The sequence below is a fragment of the Aspergillus caelatus genome, assembly GCF_009193585.1.
Source record: "Aspergillus caelatus strain CBS 763.97 unplaced genomic scaffold BDV27scaffold_343, whole genome shotgun sequence".
Lineage (NCBI taxonomy): Eukaryota > Fungi > Ascomycota > Eurotiomycetes > Eurotiales > Aspergillaceae > Aspergillus > Aspergillus caelatus.
In genome coordinates this window covers 12,259-32,933 of record NW_022475606.1, presented here as the reverse complement: position 1 = coordinate 32,933, position 20,675 = coordinate 12,259, and the positions used below count along the sequence as shown (strand labels likewise).

The following is a 20,675-nucleotide window of genomic DNA, read 5'->3' as shown; positions in this document are numbered from 1 at the left end:
TAACAGTACGATAGTACCTGGCATACTAACCCTACTGATTTTCAGCTTGTCTTTTCGGCTCATATCGCAACTGCGATGGAATACTACTTAACTAGCCACTTTTGAGTTACCTGCAATCATAAATTACTTTTCGAGCGGAGAAGAAAAAAAAAGAAAAACAAAAAAAAAAAAGAAGGTACGCTTTGAAGACATATAAGTAAAAACTAAGAAGAGAATTGAAGAGAGATAGAGAGAGAGCAAAAGATACATCTGTGCAATATGGACATTATTTGCCAGTACAACGTCAAACGACCTTGTCAAGTTTAGGGCGCAGCAAGAGCCAAGAAATTTAATCGACAGTGTGAAGACTCCTGAATGACTCAAAGCATGCATTTAATCAAGAACAAAAGTTCGTATTCATGCAACCTCGTATTCGACTACGACAAGAGAGATGACTTCATTGATTTAGCCTAAAACTATATAATGACGAACTGTCATGGAGATTGAAATCGTTGATTGTTCTACGTGACTATCTAACAAAAGGCGCACGTAGGCGCTAGGCCAGAACGGGTACCCGCCGTCAACATATAATATTAAATCAAATAAACCCAACGACCCACTGACAAAACATTTGTATACTTTGATTTTACGATCTATAATAAATATCCCAAACCGAGCCAAACCAAGAAATACCGAATCTCCCAGAGAGAGAACTCCCACCAAACTTCACCACCCAAACATATTCCACATATCCCAAACTTCAATATGACAACCGACACAATCCAAATCCGCCGCATGACACTCCCCGACATCCCCTACATGGCCCAGCTAGCCTCAACAACCTACTTCAACACCCCCCTCAGTCAATTCCTCAGTCCATACCGCCACACCTACCCAGAAGACTTCACCCGATATTTTGGCCACAGGATCCGCGCCCGCCTCTTCAACCCCAGATGCATCGGCTTCGTTGCCGTCTCCGTCTCTAACCCGGCTATACCGGTGGCATATGCGCAGTTCATCCGACTGGGAAACGACGAAGCAGCACGGAGACTCATCGCAGCGCAGAGCTCCATCTGGAAGACGCTATGCCGGTGGTGCATGACAGCTTGGGTATGGGTTGAGAATGTACTCCGGCCGGATCGGTCGGTGGATGCTGATGCGGTGGGGAGGTTTGAGAAGTCTGCTGAGGCGGATGATTTGCGATTCTGGGGGTCGGATGAGATGAAGAGGTTGTATGGGGAGAGGTGGCATGCGCAGAGTGTGGTTGTTTCTGCGGACTGGAGGCGGAGGGGTATTGGGAGGCGGTTGATGGAGGAGGTTTTACGGCGGGGGCAGGAGGATGGGGTTGTTGTTGGGTTGGAGGCGAGTGAGGATGGGGAGAAACTGTATCGGAGTTTGGGGTTTGAGTTGAGAGGGAGGTTTTCTTTGCTTTTGGGTGGTGAGACTGAGGGTGGGATTATGATGTGGAGGCCGAAGGAGGGTTTGAAATGCTGATATCTGGTACTTTCGTGGTATACATAAGTTCCACGGTGTTTTGTAGGTTAAGTGTTGTAGGTCGAGTATAAATGTAGTTGTAGAAGTTAAGATATGAAATACACAGAAAGGAATAGCGGTGATCACCACATCTTCTCCCACATCCGTCTGGCCCAGTGCATCTGTGCCAGCTCGGCCTTTCGTCGTTCCTTGAATCCGCCGTCCTCCCAGATCCGACATTCAGCATCGATCTCAGCTTTCCCACTGTAAATATCTGCCGTCGCGGGATCTACAAACTCGGTCTTGTGGTACAACTTCCAGAACAAGAACATGACCACGAAGAAAGCGAGACCAAAGTATGAAGTGATGAACCCCTGTACGCTGAACGGCGAAAAGACGTTGAACCCATTGAACAACGTGATCAAACTACCAATCGTCACAGCTCCTATAGCAAAGTATGGCTGGAATGGGGCGACCCAGGGCAGCGCCGTCTTCCGGTCGACTCCTTGGGCTTTGAGCGCACGGTACCATCCAAGGAAGACGCAGACCATACTGGTGTAGGTGATGATCAAGGCACAGGTGGTTAGGTCAATGAACCAGTAGAGGACTGTGACGGCGGAAGTGTCCGCGACGAGGAAGGAGATGCAGGAAAGAAGCGAGACGGTGATGACGCAGTAGATGGGAACACCGGCCGAATTGCATTTGAGGAGGAATCTCGGGGCTTGCCCGTCTCGCGCGAGCGAATATAGAGTTCGACTGGAACTGTACAGATAGGCGTTGCCGCATGACCACCCCGAGAAAAGAATCAATACGTTGATCAAATCGGGGAGCCCGTGGATGTCCAGGTTCTGAATTCCGATGACCCAGGGAGACGCATTCGCTCCGGCTGCATCCGAGTCGATGGCGGATAGAAGACGAGGGTCTTGTGGCGAGCAGATGATTCCCACCGCCAGGACTCCGACCACGTAGAAGCCAACAATGCGGTAAAAGGTCATTTTGACGACACGGGGGATGGTCCAGCGTGGATTCTGGATCTCTCCTGCTGCCAAGGCTGGTAGGTCTGGACCTGCCACGGAGAACGCCGCATATACCATGACGGAAAAGAACCCGAGGAATCGTCCTGTAGCGCCGTCGGTATAGTATTCGTACATCACTCCATGAGTCCAGTTCCGGAATCCATACACATCATGTTTCGGATTACCGCCGACCATGGTAATGAAGGTGAGCATAACAAGACCGATCAACAGGAGGATCTTAGTGGAGGCCATGATGAACTCGCTTTCTCCGTACCACTTGACCGCGACGATGTTGAGCAGAAAGCAAACAACCAGCGCCATGGCGACCCAGGCTGCAGGGTTGACACTAGTAGTCCAGTATTGCATCACAGTAGCTACAGCGGAGTATTCCGTGCAAACAAGCATTAAGCCGCCATAGAAATAGACCCATCCCCTGATGATTTGTTAGTACCCAGCTCGCGAACGAATTTGAGAAACACACATTGCAAATCCAAAAGCAGGATCAACATATCTAGCCGCGAGTTCAAAGATAGAACCTCGAATCGGCAAGTACGCACACATCTCTCCAACACAAAGATTGACAGGCCAGACGAACAGAATGCCATAGAACATATAGCCCAAAAACACAGACAAAGGACCTGTATCGCGCAGATACGATCCTATACCCACGAAAAGACCCGTTCCGATAGAGCCACCGATGGCCATCAACTGCACTTGTCTGGAGGAGAGACCACGCTGGGTCTCACGATATTGGGTGACTATTCCATTGCCCGCATCCTCTTTTGAGACCTGATGGTCATCTATAACGCTCTTCTTATCCATATTGCCAATGAATCTAAATTCTGGGAAGGAGGGAAAAAGGTGCGGGGGACATCCTGAGTTTAAATGTAACACCACCAGACGAGTCGTAGTGAAGTAATGCTGCCGTGCGGGGATGAGAAAAAGGAGCTGATGATGATAACGATAAGTACATTATCAAAGTTGGTATGAGCCTGTCTGAATCTACTCTAGCTGTCCAAGTTCAAAGTTGAAACTAGTGAGTCTTAACGTGCGAATTAAGCATAACACTGATAAGAGACGTCTCTATCTCAGCTTCGACGAGCGGTGCTTGTCCGACTGGCGATGCCCGAAGAGGGAAGAGATGGCGATGCCAATGTTTTGCCAAGTGATAAGCTTATCGGAAAGGAAATTGATTAGCCTTCGCACGGGTTGCTTGACCTATCGTTTACTTGAGAATAATTGGGTATCAGACCATGAAGACTTCGACTACCTAAGATAGTAATAGTACGGAGTACACCAACGAGGGCTAGTGGAGACACATGACCCATCCCCGCTTCTGCGATAGCTTCAAGTTGAAGGAGTGAAAATGCGGGGAGATCTGTCTTAGGTTGCATTGCGTTCAGCACACGCACACGAGATCGGCGACTCTACCAGGGCTCCTTGCAACACAAACATGTCTCTTCTCTCTGTTATTGAAGCTGATCATAAATGGCAGCTGCTTGGACAATGCTCTGTCGTGACAAATCATAGTCCTATGGTGTTCTGCACCGGCTTTGTTACGCCTTCATCAGTTCCTAGACATGATAACAAGGATTAAGTTGGAGATAAATAAAAGCACTTGATGCTGCTTTGTCACCAGGTTGCAAATGTCATGCTGAGAAATCTCGTCACTAAGTCTATTATGCATTCATGACAAATAAAAATCAATATGGACAACATACAACGATTCAGGATATCAACCAAACAAGAACCTATGCCCGAAACATTTTCGCCCTGACCGGCGCTCGGCCTTCCTTGTACCAAACAAAACATTATCCTAACTCCCATATCGCATAAGCATTACTGGATAGTTACCCGTCACCTTCCATCGGTCCGATAATGAGCTACCGAATCGGGCGCTTCTAACTCGGTGGGTGCTATGTTTCTTGGCGGCGGCGGTGACTGTGGCATGGGCTGGAACATAGACGGATCCCAGCCATATTGTCCTTGCCCTGACATATAGGTCCGATTGGTGAGATCTGGGCTTGGCATATACGTCGCTTGATCACCAGGAGGCTGCGTGCTATCGAAGTCACTCTTGCGTTCCCCGTGGCTGTTGAACAGAGCCCAGCGAGCTGTTCGCTCCGTGGTCCCATCCTGCGATGTCATCCACTTCTTGTATACCTGGTTCCGACCCATAACGAAGAAGAATGCCACGAGAAGTCCGATAAATGCTACAGCTCCAACAACTATCCCGGCTATGGCGCCACCGCTGAGGTGACTTCCGGACGACGATGGCGAAGGGCTGGAGGTCGCTGATGAGGTGGGACTCTCTCCTTCGGCAGGGATATGCTCCCATGGTTCCAGCTGGTAGGGGTAATTTATCGCTTTCTTGTTTTGATGCTCCCATGTCATATTTGCGGTCTACTTCGGTCAGGAAAGAGAGATTCTAAGTGAGTGGTATCATGATCACTGACCGGATTTATCACCCCGACCATTCCATTCACGTTGCATGAGCCGATGGCAGTACAGTAGAAGAAAGTAGGCTAAATTAAGCTCTATAAGAATGTGCGATTTAAAGAGTAGTCGGAGGGATCGGTCTCACCTTGGTGTCGTTCACAACCAACGACCATGTGGGTGGCTAAATAATATCAGTAATAGAAACGAAAATTATCCGCCGGATGTAAACCTACCGGTCCTATCATCTGTCCATTCTCTTCGTTGAATTTGTTGAAATGGCCAGAGTAGAAGACGGGACCGCTCGTCTGGGCAGGCACGCATGGTGCGTCGTAGTCTGCTCGTACCACAGAATGGTTTCGCGGATAAAATTCGAATACTATTACGTCGCCAACGGATGCGTTGACGCTACTGGGTACATACTGATGAGGATCACTCCTCGGTCCAACCTGGATAGTATGTGTGGCGGCTCCTTTGGACGTCTCGGTCGCCGTAGCATATGCCTCCGTTGTAGTTGTCTGTGCTGACACCCCAAGCGATAAAGAATTGATAGTTATCAACAGCCATGTCATCAGATGAATGAGCGACATTTTTGGCAGCTGGCGATAAACGACGGGGACTTCCTGCGCTCAAGCTGGCATGGTAGACTATAAGGGAGAGGAGAGAAAGAGCCAGCGAGGCAATGAGAAGAAGAAAGGCCCTGAAGAGTGGGCGGCCTTACAAACGAAGGAAGCTTACTGCAAAGATGCAGGGTGGCTGCCATGCCAGCCATGACGCAGAGAACCATCCTCCTCTATTGGTTACATTTTCCAAGACTTTGGGACAAAGGCTGAGTTGGTCCAACCATCAGAAAAAAACGAACCATAGGGAACAAAGATGACAGCGGAACTTAAACTGGAACAGGTAAATTTGCTGTTATCTCGCGAGTTTGTACAGCACGGATGGACTTCTGGTCGTGCACCCGGTGGGACAATATTGTCTTTTCTTAGCAATTTGTGCAGTGGGCAATGTTAAACCCAACCATCTGTACAGGGTCTACTATAAATGGGGCGCAGTCCAGGTCAAATCGATATGTGTAACTATTTATACTGCACCGTTCAAATCCTGTTGAGAGACTTTGGTGGTGATGAATATAGGGTACGTGCCCTGACCGAAAAACATATAAAATGCTTCTCCAGATAATACTGGATTAAGCACGGAACCTGTTCCCTGAATCAGTATACTTTGAATCCACGGTTCAAACGGAAAGTCTACCAAATTCCTTTGAGCCTCGCTGGTGCCCAGACCCACTACTTGAACCATCGGAGGTCTTGGCCAACAACCAACAAAGAGGCGATGCAACCTGCGCCTGTCACGTTCTCGTGGGATACGAGGTTTGTTGTCACTAAAGTTGCGGGCTCCATAATTAAGGGCTTTTTCTCTGGTGCCCTGTTTCCTGGCTCCAGATGAACCAATGGTATTAATACGAGAGACCAGGGGGCCTTAGCCACTTGGGTAGTAAGTGTTGCCCAAATCAGTCAGTCGGTCTCGGACACGCCGAACATTTATTTATCTTCAGTCGTTGGCCCTCTCGCACGTTTCGCATGCCCTATCCCCAGATTTCATTCTCATCCTATGTCGAATTTCAACCTAGTATCTTCGTGGGGAATATCTCCCGAGTGATCGATCTTCCCCAGACTCTAGGTGGCCCACAGGGGCATACCTAAATTGGTTTAATGATGCCATATGCTCTAGTGAATCTAGAACCGAGTACCATCCCCGTAAAGGAAATGCTTCATTTACACATGCCCCCACCCTTTCTCATTTCCTGCTCTGGTCCATGATGAACCCTGCATGATTACATAGCTTCTCACATGCTTGAAGTCTCTGGCTCCAGGAATGCCGAGATACAAAAAATTCACCCCAGAATGTAGATAAATACTAGCGATCGCTTCACTGTAATAGGGGTAGCCCACGTTCTGGAACCTGCAGCCCACCATCATGAAGCTGTACCTCCTATTCTTCTTCTTCCTCACCCTCCACGCTCTCCCGGGTCTCCCCAGGTCACCTGCGGACAAATCGCCATTCTTCCTCCTGGCAGGAGACAGCACAACAGCGGTCCAAACGACGAACGGAGGTGGTTGGGGAAATGGCTTCATCCAGACGACCTTGTCCAAGGGTGCTAAAGGTCAGGACTATGGCCGCAACGGAGCCACAACCGTCAGCTTCCGCGCGAGAGGTGACTGGGACACCCTCCTCAAGAAGGTTGAGGAGGTGAAAGCCAATTATCAGCCCTACGTGACCATTCAATTCGGCCACAACGACCAGAAGCCAAAAGCCAATATCACCATCGCAGAGTACACGAGCAATTTGGAGACTTTCGTCGGAGATGTGCGGAATGCGGGGGGAGTCCCCGTCCTAGTGACTCCACTTTCTCGGCGTCAGTATGATAATTCTACCGGAGTGCCCACTATTATCCGGAGTCTAGAAAATGAGCGGGTCGCGACGATCAAGGCAGCAAAAAAGACGGGAGCGTCGTATATTGACTTGAACCGCGCCAGCACGGTATACCTGAATAGTATTGGGCCGGTCAGTGCGCACATGTATGATTTGAAAGCGGGTGACTCGACGCATTTGAACGCGGCTGGCAGCCAGGTCTTCGGAGGAATGGTCGCCAGCTTGATCATCCAGGACTTTCCCCAATTGGGCGACGCGGGGTTTGTCCATGTGGATCCGAAATTGCAGACGGCGCTGGACAAGGGTCAATACTATTGGCCGCAATGAGCGCCATTTCATGTACTCTAGAGGAATATCCGGGGTTGTGATTCGATAGAGATTTAATTAGGGCTCTGTGGGTGGAGGTTTTGTTTGCTCCGGTCTTTGCTGCAAATTTTACCGCTTTCGGTAATTTAATCAACTACCTACTTAATTCTCGGTCCGTCATTCCGCTGCACTGCTTTGTTGTTCAAAATTATATAGTTTTGGTTAGAGACCCTGTTCACTGTTGGATACAAACAACAGTAACTGCATTACTCGCAATGGAGTCCGTACAAGTAGATAATCCTCAGCCAGAACCGCAAACCCCAAGACTACTCCTGAAACTCATCAGCGCCGGTTTCGCGTTTTTCGTAGCCGGCGTCAATGATGGGAGCTTGGGATCGTTGATTCCGTACATTCGAGAAGCCTACCACATAGACACCAATATGGTGGCTGTTGTGTTAGTTATTCCGCCATCTTTTCAAACACGACACTAATATTAAAAATACAGGTATGGCACGACCTTTTGCGGTTGGTTCTTCGCTGCTCTCTCCAATAGTCATCTCAGTCAGTATCTGGACCTTGGCGTGTTTTTGGTCATGGGAGCGACATTACAAGTCCTCGCCCATGCTCTGAGAACCTGGCTGCCCCCATTCCCCTTATTCGCTGTGACGTTCTTCTTTGCCAGTCTTGGTCAAGCATATCAGGACACGTACGCCAACACGTTCGTGGCATCGGTAAAAGCAGCACACCGATGGCTCGGGTTCATCCATGCGATGTATATGGCGGGATGTCTCGCCGGACCCTTCATCTCCACAGCAGTAGCATCGGCTGGAGTACGGTCGCGTTGGGAATTATTCTACACAGCGCCTTTAGGACTGGGCGTCATCAATTTCGTCCTTGTGGTTATTGCATTCCGTGAGTCGTTGGCCCTTAAGCGTCCCGCACACGGCGAGATGGACTCCGCCCAGGGAGCGAGACAAAAGGGCGCCATGCAAGAGATACAGAAGACTCTGGCGCAGCCGAGCGTGTGGATATTGAGTTTATATTTCTTCTTTTTCCTAGGTGCCGTTATCACTGCTGGAGGTAAGCTTTCCACCCTTTCCTGGGAGTAGAGATGCTTATATTGTAGGCTGGATCGTGGAATACCTGGTTCACGTCCGCAATGGGGACCTGAACGACATGGGATATGTCCCTGCCGGCTTTTATGGCGGCGGCTTTTTAGGTCGACTGATATTGGCTGAACCGACCTATCGCTGGGGAGAGCGACGGATGGTGTTCATTTACGTGTTGCTCTGTGTGGGACTAGAACTGGTTTTCTGGCTGTGAGTACTGGTAAATCCTTATGCGCAATGATACTAATGCGACTAGCGTTCCGAATATCATTACCGAAGCAGTAGCCATCAGTCTTCTCGGCTTTTTCTCGGGTCCTTTCTTTGCTACAGTAAGTTACTCTATCGCGAGTTACTGAATGATTCATTAACGGCCCAGGGTATCTCGGTCGCATCGAAGATCTTTACTGTGGAGATTCGCTCATCGGCACTTGGTATGTCGCCTCATTCATATGGCGAAAGAAGTGAAGCTAATAATTAGGATAAGCATTCATCTTCGTCCTCGGCCAGGTCGGAGGGGCTATATTCCCAGCTGTTACTGGTGTCATGGCAGCGAAGGTCGGTGTATCAGTGCTGCAGCCGATGCTAGTCGGGCTGCTCGGAGCTACTGGTGTTTCCTGGCTGATGCTCCCCAAGTCACGGTTGCATCATGACTGATAGTTACATTGTGTTGATTGAGTTCTCTCTATACAACAAGAGCAATATAAACCAATATTGACTAGATTGAGAGAGCATCCTGACTGGTTTCCTAGCGTCGCACAACAAGATAACTATTGCATAACTTGTGAGGGGATATCATTTACTAAGATTCAAATAAAAGGTTGGATTGGGATAGTCATGGTTCCATCCTTCATACCCTCTAAGCCACTCAAGCTTATATCGATTTTCACAGCCTATGCCTAATATGGTATAGCCTGACCATGGAGTGAAAGTCAGCCTTACTGCCTGAGTTGCCCGGCTTCAAACTCAGCCACTGTTTATACTCCGTCAGATGACGTCGTATTCGCTAAGATTTACGGAAGTAGTTCCTTTATATTGTTGAACATTTCCCCTGTGCACCATCTTACCTTCATCTACAATCAAATAAACAAAAACACAACATGCCACAAACTCCGAAAACCGGCAACGAGCACATAAACATCGACCTCGCCTCACCCCCCGGCTGGACATACATCGGTGGGGATACCGTTATTGGCAATGTGGTCCGCCGTTCGCATATCGTCACACCCGATGCACAGGTGACACTTACACTGGTGGGACGCGTGAAAACAAAGATCACGGTGAAGAGGAACAATGGCCAGACGACTAGTACCAGCCATTACCGCGGTCGGTGGCACCTTTTCCGCACATCGCGCGAGACTCTCTTCCGTGGACCATTACATCTTCCAGAGGGGAGTATCAACGACCCACTCACATGGCCATTCTCCGTCGAGATTCCTACACGACCATCGGATCAGGTGCTGCAGGGCCACTGCAAGGAAGAGAGTTATCTACCGTTGGATAAGGAGATCCTTGCCCAGAGCACATTGCCTGCAAGTTTCTTCTCCAGTGATCGCGGCTGGCGTACGTCCTCCGAAGGCTTTGTGGAATACTACCTCGAGGCTCAGCTGAGATATGGTCGCTCCGGGTCGTTTGAGGTCGAAACCGCGACCTTTCCTATCACAATTCGACAAGTCCCACAGCCCGGGATCTTCAACTATGAGCTTCAGTCGCGCGTGCTCGCAGGAAGGGCCAAGAGCCAACGGCTACTACCCGGAATGGAACATGCCGAGCTATCACTGAAGCAAAAGACGCAAAAGCTCTTCGGTTCGTCGAAGGTGCCAGAGTTCCATTATACGGTTGAAGTTAGTTGGCCTTATTCTATCAAGCTCAATCACCCGGCACCTGTTCCGATTATCATTGGTATCAGGCCTTCTAGCACAAGTCCTGAGATTAGCGATGTCACCCAGAGGATTCAGTTGAATTGGGTGAACATGACAATCAAGTCCGAGACTATGGTGCGAGCACCAGGGAACCTCACTCCGAAATACACTCACAGCCACTCCCATTCCTCCTCTCATACTATTGGCTTGAGGAAAGCGTTCCTGCGACTCGAGAATCCTGTTGTCTTTACTACTGGAAAAGGGAACGAGCCGGTCGACATCGGCAATATGCTTGGGCTGCTCTTTCATTCTGACGGCTCCACCGTTGGGGGGCTACGTAACACAACTTACAGGGGTCCCTCCCCTGATTTTGTCACCTGGAACATTCTGCACAGGAATGAATTGGAACTGGAGGTGTCATTGACCGTTGCGGAAGAGACGAAGGAGTTCAAAATAAGCTCAGGACTGAAGATACTTCCAGCGGAGTGACGTGAAATTCGTGAGAGATGGAAGCACTGTACATAGATATACCCGAATGCCGCTAATTAATTAATTAATTTTACGTCGTATACTATACGCTGAGCTATAATGGCCTAGGCCAGTTGGACTCTACTTTAGCGCATAAAACTCATATCATCTTTAGACGTCTCCTTGTAACTACTTTTCATTTATCGTGTCCCTTCAGTGACCATGGTTTGCAGCACATAATCCCCACTGTCTTTAGATTGGACCTACAGTATGACTACCTATTCAGATACATGAACCGGAAATTATATCTTACTGATCCCCCTGCACGAGACGAAGTCAACTTGACCTACTCTCAGCAAGATTCATATATTCAGTGATATAAACACAACAAACCAAGTCATTCCTATGCAAATACCATCAAGTCATAACAGACTACAAACGCTTCTTCCGATCTCACCCTCTTCCCAGCCCAAAAACTCACCAACCCAAAATCCAAACCACCAAACAACATAACCAACCTACAAAACCTGCACCCTAGGCCCGGTAACCCCAATATCCCACCTAATAGCAACCTCATCATTAACCCCGACAAACTCAAACCCAACCATCTGCCCAGCAGGACAATCAAACTCGGGATACCCCTGATAAGCCAACACCCAGTCAGCCGTGCCAGGCGCAGAAACACTAATCCGGCCGACATGCTCTTCCCTCGACTGAACAATCACATCGGCGACCTCCTTCGACACAGACTGCAGCGACACAGACTGAGTATTCGAGTCAGAAGCACTCGCGCCAGTGGGCCTGGTGGCCGTGAACACGTCGGCCTGCTTTGAGCCGCTGGAGACGTCGCGGTCCCAGAGGTCGAATAGGAGCTTGCATTTGTGACCGTCGGCTGTGGTGGGGATGTTGAAGGTTACGATAGTGGTGGTTTCGTCTGCTGCGTTGCCGTTTTTCACGACGAGGAGTTGGTCTTGTGGGTCCAGTTTCCAGTTGCCGGTTTGGACCCAGTAGCGGTAGGTTTCGTATGGCCAGACGAGGCTGTCCTGGCGGGGGGTTGGGGTTGCTGTGGTGAGGGTGGTGGTGAGGAGGGTTAGAGTTAGGAGTAGGAGATTCATTTTGGATGGTTTGTAGTTGGGTTTGTGGAGTATGGGTTGAATTGTATGTGTTTGAGTATGGTAATGGAATTGTGTAGTATATTGTTAATTGTTGAATGTTGTTGATGATCTGGTTTCTATACTTGTGGTGATAGAATCCCCCATATTTATATCTGTCCACGCCTTCCCCTGTACCAGCACAACCATTCATCTCCTGATGATATTTAGGTAGCATCATACTTACTATTGATGCCAGCCAAGCACAACAACCTCGTACTCGGAGCATAGAAGCAAGCATCCCATTGCTGCTGTTTCTCTCTCTTCGCCCCATTAACTTTCGCCAAGAGAGATCCTCGTATTTACCTCTCGCCAGCGACGTGGTGACGTCGAGCGGATCCTTTATCCGAAACAACCTATGATAGATGACTATTCCATCCATTGGTACTATTTCCATGTGGCAATGCAATGATAAATTGTCTTATCTATTGGTGCAAAGGCGGGTTCTTTTCTTCACTACTATATTTGGAGACTCAGGTATCATCCAATTGGATATCTCCCGGGTCTGGGGGTTCAAGTTTATGACATCGCAGATCTGTGATCTGTGTTTCTGGCGAATGAGATCCTGGGATATATATAGTTAGGCTATGAAGTTGGAATAAGGCCGACCGGTGGCTGAATGGGCGTTTTCTTGGACGGCGGAGATTGTTGGTTTGATTGAGTCGGGTTATTGGATGTGTTTCGAGTGGCCCGATGTGGCGCTATATGGGGTCCTGTCCTGTTCTTATTTCCCAATGGGGTTCTTAGTCACTGTGTGTGTGTGTGTGTGTGTGTGTGTGTGTGTGTGTGTTCTTCGTATATGTCTTGGTTGTTAGCTGGAGTGGTCGAATCCCCGTTCCGGGTTGTGATGTAGTATCCTGGGGATGTGGGCTTGGCTTGGATAGGTCATTTTTGGGGTGCAGATAATTGAAGTAGCTAGATACGAGAGTGGCTCTCGACGTCGCAAGAATCAGAGGTAACATGTCCCATGATGAGGTGTGGAGTACGTCTTCGGCCATATGAGTCGGAAGGGATTCTGGTATAGTTCTGGTATATACCGTAGTAGCTTACGAGACTTTGGATATTAGGGCATTTGCTCTGTGGGCTTTGTAATAGAATATTGGTTTAAAGCCCTGGTACTAATAGGGCTTAGTGAATTCGGCATAGCTATCCAGATTTACCGGGCTTTATGTGATTCTATAGTAACAGTTCTCATTGCCCCGATATAACTGGTCCTGACATGCATGTTAGTGGCAAACACCAACACCATATGTAAGGAAGCATTGGGCAAACCCTCTTTCAGGAACGGCCATTATGAGAAATATTACACGTGCGGGGAGTATTCCCGGACGTGTCGGGAGAAGTAATGTGCGCATTGTGAGAATAGTCAGAAGACGATGGATGAGAGGGATAAAGAAGGATGTAAGAGAGTCTTTAGTCTATTGATGAACATTACGAGGAATAAGTTTGGGGTTTGAGCTGGGTAGTGTTTTGTCTTAGTGTACATGTTTAGATGCTACATAATCATACTGTTGTTGGTGGAATTAGAGAGGAGAGATGCGTGTGCGTGCTGTTGAATATTAGTTTTTACCTTCGAGTATCTTCTTTACCTCATCAGCGATATTATAATTGAAGACGGCCTTCATCTCCTTCGCAAAGAAGCTTGGAAACCACCCTATATCTGTCAGTAATAGTTCCAACAAAGGCTGCCCAGGCTAGAGCTAGATTGTAGAAACACAATACTCACCAAGTATCCATAGAAAACTGTACATTACATATTCCTCAAAAACGGTCATATCACGCTTGATGTTCTGTCTTTGCTTGGCATCTTCGAGAATAGCCCGGACACGAGGAATGCGTAGCTCCATGTAGGGTTTAGCTGCGGTCGAGATCGCTCCTTTTACATCGACATCAGGTCCCCTGGTTTCATATTCTTTACGTAAATAGTGACTTAAAAATAGAACAAACGCCTCGACATCCTCAAGCGCCTGCGATGAGCCCTGTCCCGAAGTAGGAGGCAATGCATGAGCTGCATCGCCGACAAGAACGACGCCATTTCGCTCCCAGGTCGGCAGAGGTGGCATCGTCCAGGTAGGATACATATTGCTGACCTCGAGTGAATGGAGGACTTTCTGAATAACTGGATCTTTCCAGCTGGAGTAGCGTTCTCGCAGTTGACGTGCGACATCCTCTTTATCGATGGTTTTCGGGTTCGGACACTCATCGACTTGGTAAGTTGACCACCAGCCGAGACTCTCGCCTGGCTCGGAGACGTGATGTGGTGAGTCCCTGTGGGGTGCCGATCGGGCACTGTCGGAGTAGAAGTAGCCAAAGAAGCCATTACCTCCGATGATGAAGTTCATCGAGCCTTTTTCGACGTCGTCTTTGATTTTGTCTGCCGGAATAAAACCACCGATTCCGGACAGGCCTCTGTTTGTATCGAGTCAGCGAAGTTATTACTACATCGGTACATTCAATAGGCAACACATACTCATAATGAGGTGGAAACGGATCCTCCCCTGCCTCAGGGAATAACGCCCGTTTAACAATGCCCTTCAAACCATCCGCTCCGATAATCAAATCCGCCTCTACTGGGGGACTATCATCAGCAAAGCGGACTACATTCCGACCGTCCGAGTTCGCAATAACCTCCGCGACCCGTTTCGTCACAATATCGCGATCCGGGATGCGCATGCGGAGACACCGCCAGAACCAATGTCGGCTACACCCGACCATATGCATGGGTAATTCAGTTGGCGACGATGGCTCATCAGATGCGTCCATACGTATGAGCAGACGTCCGTTCTTGTTTTTCATGTTGGACGTCGGGACTACATATCCGCCGCGGACGATGTCGCGGAGAAGTTCCTCATCCAGACGTTTTAGGACGTTGAGGCCGTTCGGCCCAATACCGAGGCCGCCGCCTACGATAAGTGTCGAGGAGTGGGTTGGGCCATCGCGCTCGTCGCAGGTGGTGTCTTTGTTTGTGTCGTAGGCTTCGTAGATGGTGATTTCGTGATCCTGGTCTGGAGTGGGTGGTTTGGGAAGATGCTTTTTTAGTTCGAGGTATGCGGTGCATCCCGAGATGCCTCCGCCAATTATTACTATTTTCATGATTAATTACGGGAAATGACCTGGTAGTTGGCGCATTATGATAGTTGGGGGAATTTGACCCTTTTTTTAGGAAAGGCTAGAGAATTGCTGCCTGGAGTGGCGTCTGGATAAAGATGTTGGTCACATGGTAAGGTTTCCATGGATCGTTAGGCAGGTTCATTTATAGTCAGCAAGTAACCCTTCATTTTCCTCCCTTCTCGTATTCGAGAGCAAATATAAATAGAAACTATTTTCTATAAGGATTCCTAAAATAGCTTGGCTACAATGAAATTGTATTCTTTGGATTTAAGAAGGTAGTTCACATTACAGGGTGTCTAGCAGTCTAAGTTCAAAACATTCAAGCGAGAATATGTATTTAAAGCAATGCCCTAATCACGTAGACAGGATATATAGTCAACACTGGACATATTACACCACTAGAGAGAGAGAGAGAAAACGAGTAACACTACAGGATAAAATTAGGAGTTAATGCCGAAGTGAAATAAATAAAGCAGAATACAAAATATCCCACAATGGTAAAGAGCAAGGTCATTGACTTGCAACCCGACATGCACAATATACATAGGAATGAAGCCTATCTTATGCTACTTCAACTCTAGCCTGCTATACTCATATTACGCCTCCTAGAGCCGCTGGTAAGAGAAAGCGGACAGGCCAAATAGTATAAATATAGTGAAGGCCGTGTATTCTATATTATCAATATAAGCGCAGTTCTGAAAGATGACGTGCTCATCCATGTTAACAATATGATCACCTATTCTATAACTTCGACTCTGCGCCAGAATTACCCTCGCACAGATCCCTCAACACCCGCCTAAGAATCTTCCCACTCGCATTCCTCGGTATCGCCTCCACAAACCTCACTCCGCCGGATAGCTCTTTATACTTCGCCAACAGCCGAGCGGCATACAGCTTCAACTCAGCACCAGTAACCTTCTCCCCCAGATTAGGCACAACAAATGCGCAAGGCCTCTCAGTCCCATCACCGGGATTACGAGCTCCAACAACGGCCGCGTCCGCTACCCCCGGATGAGACAGCAGAACTGCCTCCACCTCCGACGGCGCAACCTGAAACCCGTTGACTTTGATAAGCTCCTTCTTCCGGTTAACAATATACCATTTCCCGGAGGCCTCGTCGCGGCTTGCAATGTCCCCTGTCTTAAGCCAGCCGTCGTCATCGAAGGCGGAGCTGTTCGCAGAGGCATTATCGAAGTAGCCGGGTGTTACGGTAGGGCCGCGGATGCAGAGCTCACCGGGGACATTGTATGAAGATATATTTCTACCTTCATCATCGATCAACCTGGATATTGGTCGCAGTTAGCAGACAGGAGGTGTGAATTCACAAAAGGAAAACATGTCAGAATGGGGGAAATGGAGATAGGTATATATACTTGGCCTCAACGTTTGGAACTAGCCGTCCTATAGAACCCGTAACATCTTCCTCTGGATATGGAAATATCATCGACGCGCAACACGTCTCGGTCATACCCCATGCTTGGGTTAGTGGCACGCCGTTGGATAGTAGGTTGCGGACCTGAGTCTGTATAGTTTTGTCCAAAGGCGCAGCACCACAGACGATATTCTTCACCTTTTTCAGACACCTCTCTGTCTCTGGATGTTCTGACTTCAAGATGGCTGTCAGGATAGGCGGCACGACAATCAGATCCGTTATGTTGTACTTTTCGACGAATTCAAGATATGAGTTGAGCTCAAACCGGCGCATGATGTACATCACGTATCCCGATCGCAGGGCCCCGATATGCATGAGGGGAGCAATGGCTGCGTGAAAGGCAGGGAGGACGATTAGATGGGACACCTGACCCGTACAGTCAGTTTCGAGATAACGAGGGGGGGAGACCAGGGAAAGCTAACGGAATACGGCCTTGGGTGAGCTTCAAAAACAAGAGAATGCTGGGCGAGTAGGTTGTGGTGCGTTATTTCCACTGCTTTCGGGAGACCTGTGGTGCCGCTGCTGAAGAATCGGGCTGCGGTTGTTTTCTTCGCGATGGCTAGGTCGTTGAAGCGGACCCAGTCGCATTCACCTTGTTTTAGAAGTAGTGTCCAGGATTGCAGACCAGATGAAAGGGTAGCATCTCCAGTGGCATCACAGACCCAGATGTTCTCATTGGGGATACTGGCTTGTTTTGCCGATTCCAACAATGAAGACACGAACTCAGGTTCGCAGATTACGAACTTGGATCTAGAGGTCTTGAGATGATGTTGGAGTTCCCCTGCTGTATAAGAGGGGTTGGTGCCGGTGAAGATACCTCCGGATCCTATAATAGCTAGTACGACGACACTATAATAAATCTAGGAAAGAAGGTTAATTTTGAGAGTTCAGCGGGATGGGTTCAGCGGACGCCTGACATTGTTGAGCGAATGGACTGCCACGCAATCTCCATCTTGTAGTCCCGAGTTCCGCAGTCCCTTGATCAGCTGGCGGATGATTGTTCGAGCCTGGTTCCATGATATGGAGCGGGACGGGTTGTGGGCGTCGATGTAGATCTGTCAACCCACAGTCAGTACCAGCATACATAAATCTGGGAGTCCGCTGTACTGATTTCGTCCGATCATATGCGGGCTGGTCAAACACATAGGAAAGGAGGTCTTGGTTCGATAGCGGGAGTCGTCTTTCCGGTTCCAGAATCATGGCCATAGCGCGACGAGAGTGAAGAAGAAGAAGAAGAAGAAGAAGAAGAAGATTATGAAAAGATTCGTGTTCAGTGGGATAGGAAAGGTGATAGCTACATTGCGTTACGATTTTCCATGTGTATATATACATGTACAGTTATATATATGCGGCAAATGCCGATCCTATGTAACTTGTAATGAAACGAGTGTTTTGCAAATTCGTCCAAGGATCCTTACTCTGTGTCCTTTTTGTTTCCTATGAACTCTTCTGCCATTCGTGTGTTGCTGCATTAAACGGTTCTCTTGCGTTAGTCTGGGGGTTTTAACTCTCGCGTAGTAGAGTTTCAAATTTGTTGTTGCATGAACCGGCGTAAGTACACCGCTACTCTTTGCATGACAGCCCAACCAATAGCCGAGCCATGATCAGTTGGCTTATCGTGGTCAATCCTATCCTTTAAGGTCCCACACCAGACTATATCAATTGGACATGTCATTTGGCAGAAACTAGGCAGTAAGTAAATTGACATTAGCGTTCAACAACGACCAGCATGAGTGTGTTCCACCTTGCATTTCGTATTCTCCAGTACAAACTCGCGGCTGAAAGTAAATACATGTGTGATGTCACTTCTCTCGGCTAACATTATCAAGAAATAGTGGTGGTCTCACATTGGGCACATTTCTCTCCCTATTCACTTGCTCACTTGTGTCAATCCTTCCCCAATATCCCAAAAACATGGCAAAAGAGTTTTGCATCGTCGTCGCGGGCACGGTAGTCGTTTCTGGCTTGGCATTCTTGTGGACGAAGTATAGGAACTAGGGCTCCACTACTCATTCATTCCTTGCAGAAGACAATGTAGTCCTGGTCACAGGAGGGTTGAGCGGACTGGGACGCGAGATCGTGCAGTTGTACCGGGCCAAAGGTGCCAAGGTGGCCATCCTAGATATCAAAGATGAGGCCAGTTTGCCAGAGGTACCAGGCACCCCAGCTAGCAAGTATTACAAGTGCGACGTGTCGGATAACAGCGAGGTTGAGGCGATCTTGAATAAAGTCGGGGTTGAAGTAAGCTCAGAGTATTCCCCCGGCGCTATATCAGACCTGTCCGACTGAATTGCTTGAAAGCTAGGAAACCCGGACATCCTCATCAACTGTGCAGCAATGCCAATAAACCGACTTCCATTTTACGAACTCCAATCCGAATCCTTCGCAAAACCGATTGCCACGAATTTGCTCGGGCCGGTAAACATGACCCGTGCTGTTCTCCCGATGTTGATGCAGAGTCCAAGACGACGGCATGTTCGAGAACACGATAGGATTCAATACCCTTCAAACATTTTTGTAAATTATAGTACGAGACTATTCTGAATATGGTAGATCTCTAGATAAAGTAGATGAATAAAACACGTATATGAAATGGAAGGCCAAAGGCTGAGGGAAATGGACAGAGCACGATAGGCCAGTGACACATATGGTTCGACGCAGAGTTACCTAATCTCAGTTGCATTCCAACCAAATGAGCCTAGCCTTCCGGTATGTTGACGAAAGAGCAGCATACTGTAGGTTGCCAGAATATAGTAATACTTATAGGTGACCTTGTCAGCCTCCTTGAATGGCAGCACCACCAGCCGAACTGCGACGGTTAACATGAAGAGTAGGTGGGCTAATCCTAGATATAACATAGCCGGATTTAGGGTACGCCAAATTGGAGCCAGAACGATACTGGAAACGCCAGTGCCACCAATAATCATGGCAGTCAAAACACGCAGCGGGAATTGCCCTCGACGCCCCACAATCAGCGGCAACGTTTGGCGACCAACTCTCTGATCACCCTCCGTATCGTGAAACTCCTGCACATGGATGGTCCACACCAACCAGGTGAATAATAGCCACATAAGGGAGCTATCCGCCCGGAAAGACGGAATGGCTTTTACAAGCACGGTATCCAGTAACCTCAGCTGAATCGTGGCCCCAACCGCAGTGAAGAGGTTCCGCGCGACCCAATTCTGGAATTTTGGCCACACGTAGAAGAGCGAAACCCACATTTCCCACTGAAGGAGCACTAAAGCAGCTTGAAGACTGACTGTCAATCCTATAACGGCCAACGAAATAACCCAGCTGAGTAGCCAGCGCGTGTATGCGCCATTTATGCTGAGTCTGCCGGATGGAATGGGTCGATTCGGCTTGTTTATTGTGTCCTCTTCCACCGAGAAAGTCTGGTTCGCAATGTCAAAAGTATATGAAAATGCGAAAGTAGTCAAGGCCATCCCTGGGAGCATGGTTTTGAGCTGTCCGAATGTCAAATCTGAGCCAATCAATCGGGTAGAAAAGCACACTATAGCGTTTCCAATGTGTGCAGTGGAATTGTCGTCCAGGAGTGCTCGTGTCAGCGCGGCCTCTTCAAGAAGAGCAGAAATAACAGTTTTTCTATAGGAGTCAGTATAGAAAAAAAAAAGGCATACAATGGGTTGGTACATGAGGCAGGGCCGTACACAGCATAGGTTGGTTTGTCCGAGCCCATCTTAAGAATTTTCTCCATTGTGTTGAGTTTTCTATCTGCAGCGATAGAGCAAGTACAGCTATGAGCAAACCCGGCATATATGTTGTCGAAATCTCAAGGAGAAGTCTTGTGTTCCTCCACAAAGCTTAACTTAAGAAGAGGCCCTCCTCATCCTACCCTACATTCGACTAGTTCAACCCAAGTACGTAAGGCAACCTGGCAT

At 48.4% G+C, this 20,675-nt stretch overlaps 9 protein-coding genes across 9 annotated transcripts; 3 read left to right on the top strand and 6 right to left on the bottom strand.

The window, feature by feature from the left end:
- Positions 1 to 503: 503 nt before the first annotated feature.
- On the top strand, positions 504 to 1,534 carry BDV27DRAFT_71051 (GNAT family N-acetyltransferase). Its single transcript, XM_032077367.1, has one exon. The coding sequence runs from the start codon at positions 745 to 747 to the stop codon at positions 1,471 to 1,473; it is 729 nt and encodes a 242-aa protein (XP_031921408.1). The 5' UTR covers positions 504 to 744; the 3' UTR covers positions 1,474 to 1,534.
- BDV27DRAFT_71050 (putative proline permease) lies at positions 1,535 to 3,461 on the bottom strand. The gene is made up of 2 exons (XM_032077366.1): positions 2,950 to 3,461; positions 1,535 to 2,901 (listed from the first exon to the last, which is right to left on the bottom strand). Exons 1-2 carry the CDS (start codon positions 3,288 to 3,290, stop codon positions 1,596 to 1,598), a joined length of 1,647 nt encoding a protein of 548 aa, XP_031921407.1. The 5' UTR covers positions 3,291 to 3,461; the 3' UTR covers positions 1,535 to 1,595.
- Positions 3,462 to 3,797: 336 nt separating this feature from the next.
- BDV27DRAFT_137916 (cupredoxin domain-containing protein) lies at positions 3,798 to 6,126 on the bottom strand. Its single transcript, XM_032069102.1, has 4 exons — positions 5,141 to 6,126; positions 5,053 to 5,088; positions 4,925 to 4,993; positions 3,798 to 4,871 (listed from the first exon to the last, which is right to left on the bottom strand). The coding sequence occupies exons 1-4, from the start codon at positions 5,492 to 5,494 to the stop codon at positions 4,326 to 4,328; spliced, it is 1,005 nt and encodes a 334-aa protein (XP_031921406.1). The 5' UTR covers positions 5,495 to 6,126; the 3' UTR covers positions 3,798 to 4,325.
- Positions 6,127 to 6,884: 758 nt separating this feature from the next.
- Positions 6,885 to 9,409, top strand: BDV27DRAFT_169563 (putative MFS transporter; the record flags this gene model as incomplete). The annotated part of the gene is made up of 6 exons (XM_032075072.1): positions 6,885 to 7,600; positions 8,152 to 8,726; positions 8,773 to 8,965; positions 9,012 to 9,084; positions 9,132 to 9,186; positions 9,240 to 9,409. The coding sequence occupies 6 exons, from the start codon at positions 6,885 to 6,887 to the stop codon at positions 9,407 to 9,409; spliced, it is 1,782 nt and encodes a 593-aa protein (XP_031921405.1).
- A 443-nt stretch (positions 9,410 to 9,852) lies between these two features.
- On the top strand, positions 9,853 to 11,103 carry BDV27DRAFT_169562 (uncharacterized protein; the record flags this gene model as incomplete). Its single annotated transcript, XM_032075071.1, has 1 exon — positions 9,853 to 11,103. One exon carries the CDS (start codon positions 9,853 to 9,855, stop codon positions 11,101 to 11,103), a length of 1,251 nt encoding a protein of 416 aa, XP_031921404.1.
- A 291-nt stretch (positions 11,104 to 11,394) lies between these two features.
- BDV27DRAFT_137912 (uncharacterized protein) lies at positions 11,395 to 12,416 on the bottom strand. Its single transcript, XM_032069101.1, has one exon. It carries the CDS (start codon positions 12,195 to 12,197, stop codon positions 11,601 to 11,603), a length of 597 nt encoding a protein of 198 aa, XP_031921403.1. The 5' UTR covers positions 12,198 to 12,416; the 3' UTR covers positions 11,395 to 11,600.
- Positions 12,417 to 13,615: 1,199 nt separating this feature from the next.
- On the bottom strand, positions 13,616 to 15,396 carry BDV27DRAFT_71023 (FAD-dependent oxidoreductase). The gene is made up of 3 exons (XM_032077365.1): positions 14,704 to 15,396; positions 13,960 to 14,642; positions 13,616 to 13,887 (listed from the first exon to the last, which is right to left on the bottom strand). Exons 1-3 carry the CDS (start codon positions 15,324 to 15,326, stop codon positions 13,793 to 13,795), a joined length of 1,401 nt encoding a protein of 466 aa, XP_031921402.1. The 5' UTR covers positions 15,327 to 15,396; the 3' UTR covers positions 13,616 to 13,792.
- Positions 15,397 to 16,085: 689 nt separating this feature from the next.
- BDV27DRAFT_163692 (acyl--CoA ligase) lies at positions 16,086 to 17,982 on the bottom strand (the record flags this gene model as incomplete). The annotated part of the gene is made up of 5 exons (XM_032073581.1): positions 16,086 to 16,626; positions 16,718 to 17,142; positions 17,199 to 17,636; positions 17,694 to 17,831; positions 17,884 to 17,982. 5 exons carry the CDS (start codon positions 17,980 to 17,982, stop codon positions 16,086 to 16,088), a joined length of 1,641 nt encoding a protein of 546 aa, XP_031921401.1.
- Positions 17,983 to 19,439: 1,457 nt separating this feature from the next.
- BDV27DRAFT_150546 (UbiA family prenyltransferase) lies at positions 19,440 to 20,491 on the bottom strand (the record flags this gene model as incomplete). The annotated part of the gene is made up of 2 exons (XM_032071238.1): positions 19,440 to 20,379; positions 20,445 to 20,491. 2 exons carry the CDS (start codon positions 20,489 to 20,491, stop codon positions 19,440 to 19,442), a joined length of 987 nt encoding a protein of 328 aa, XP_031921400.1.
- Between the last annotated feature and the right edge of the window lie 184 nt (positions 20,492 to 20,675).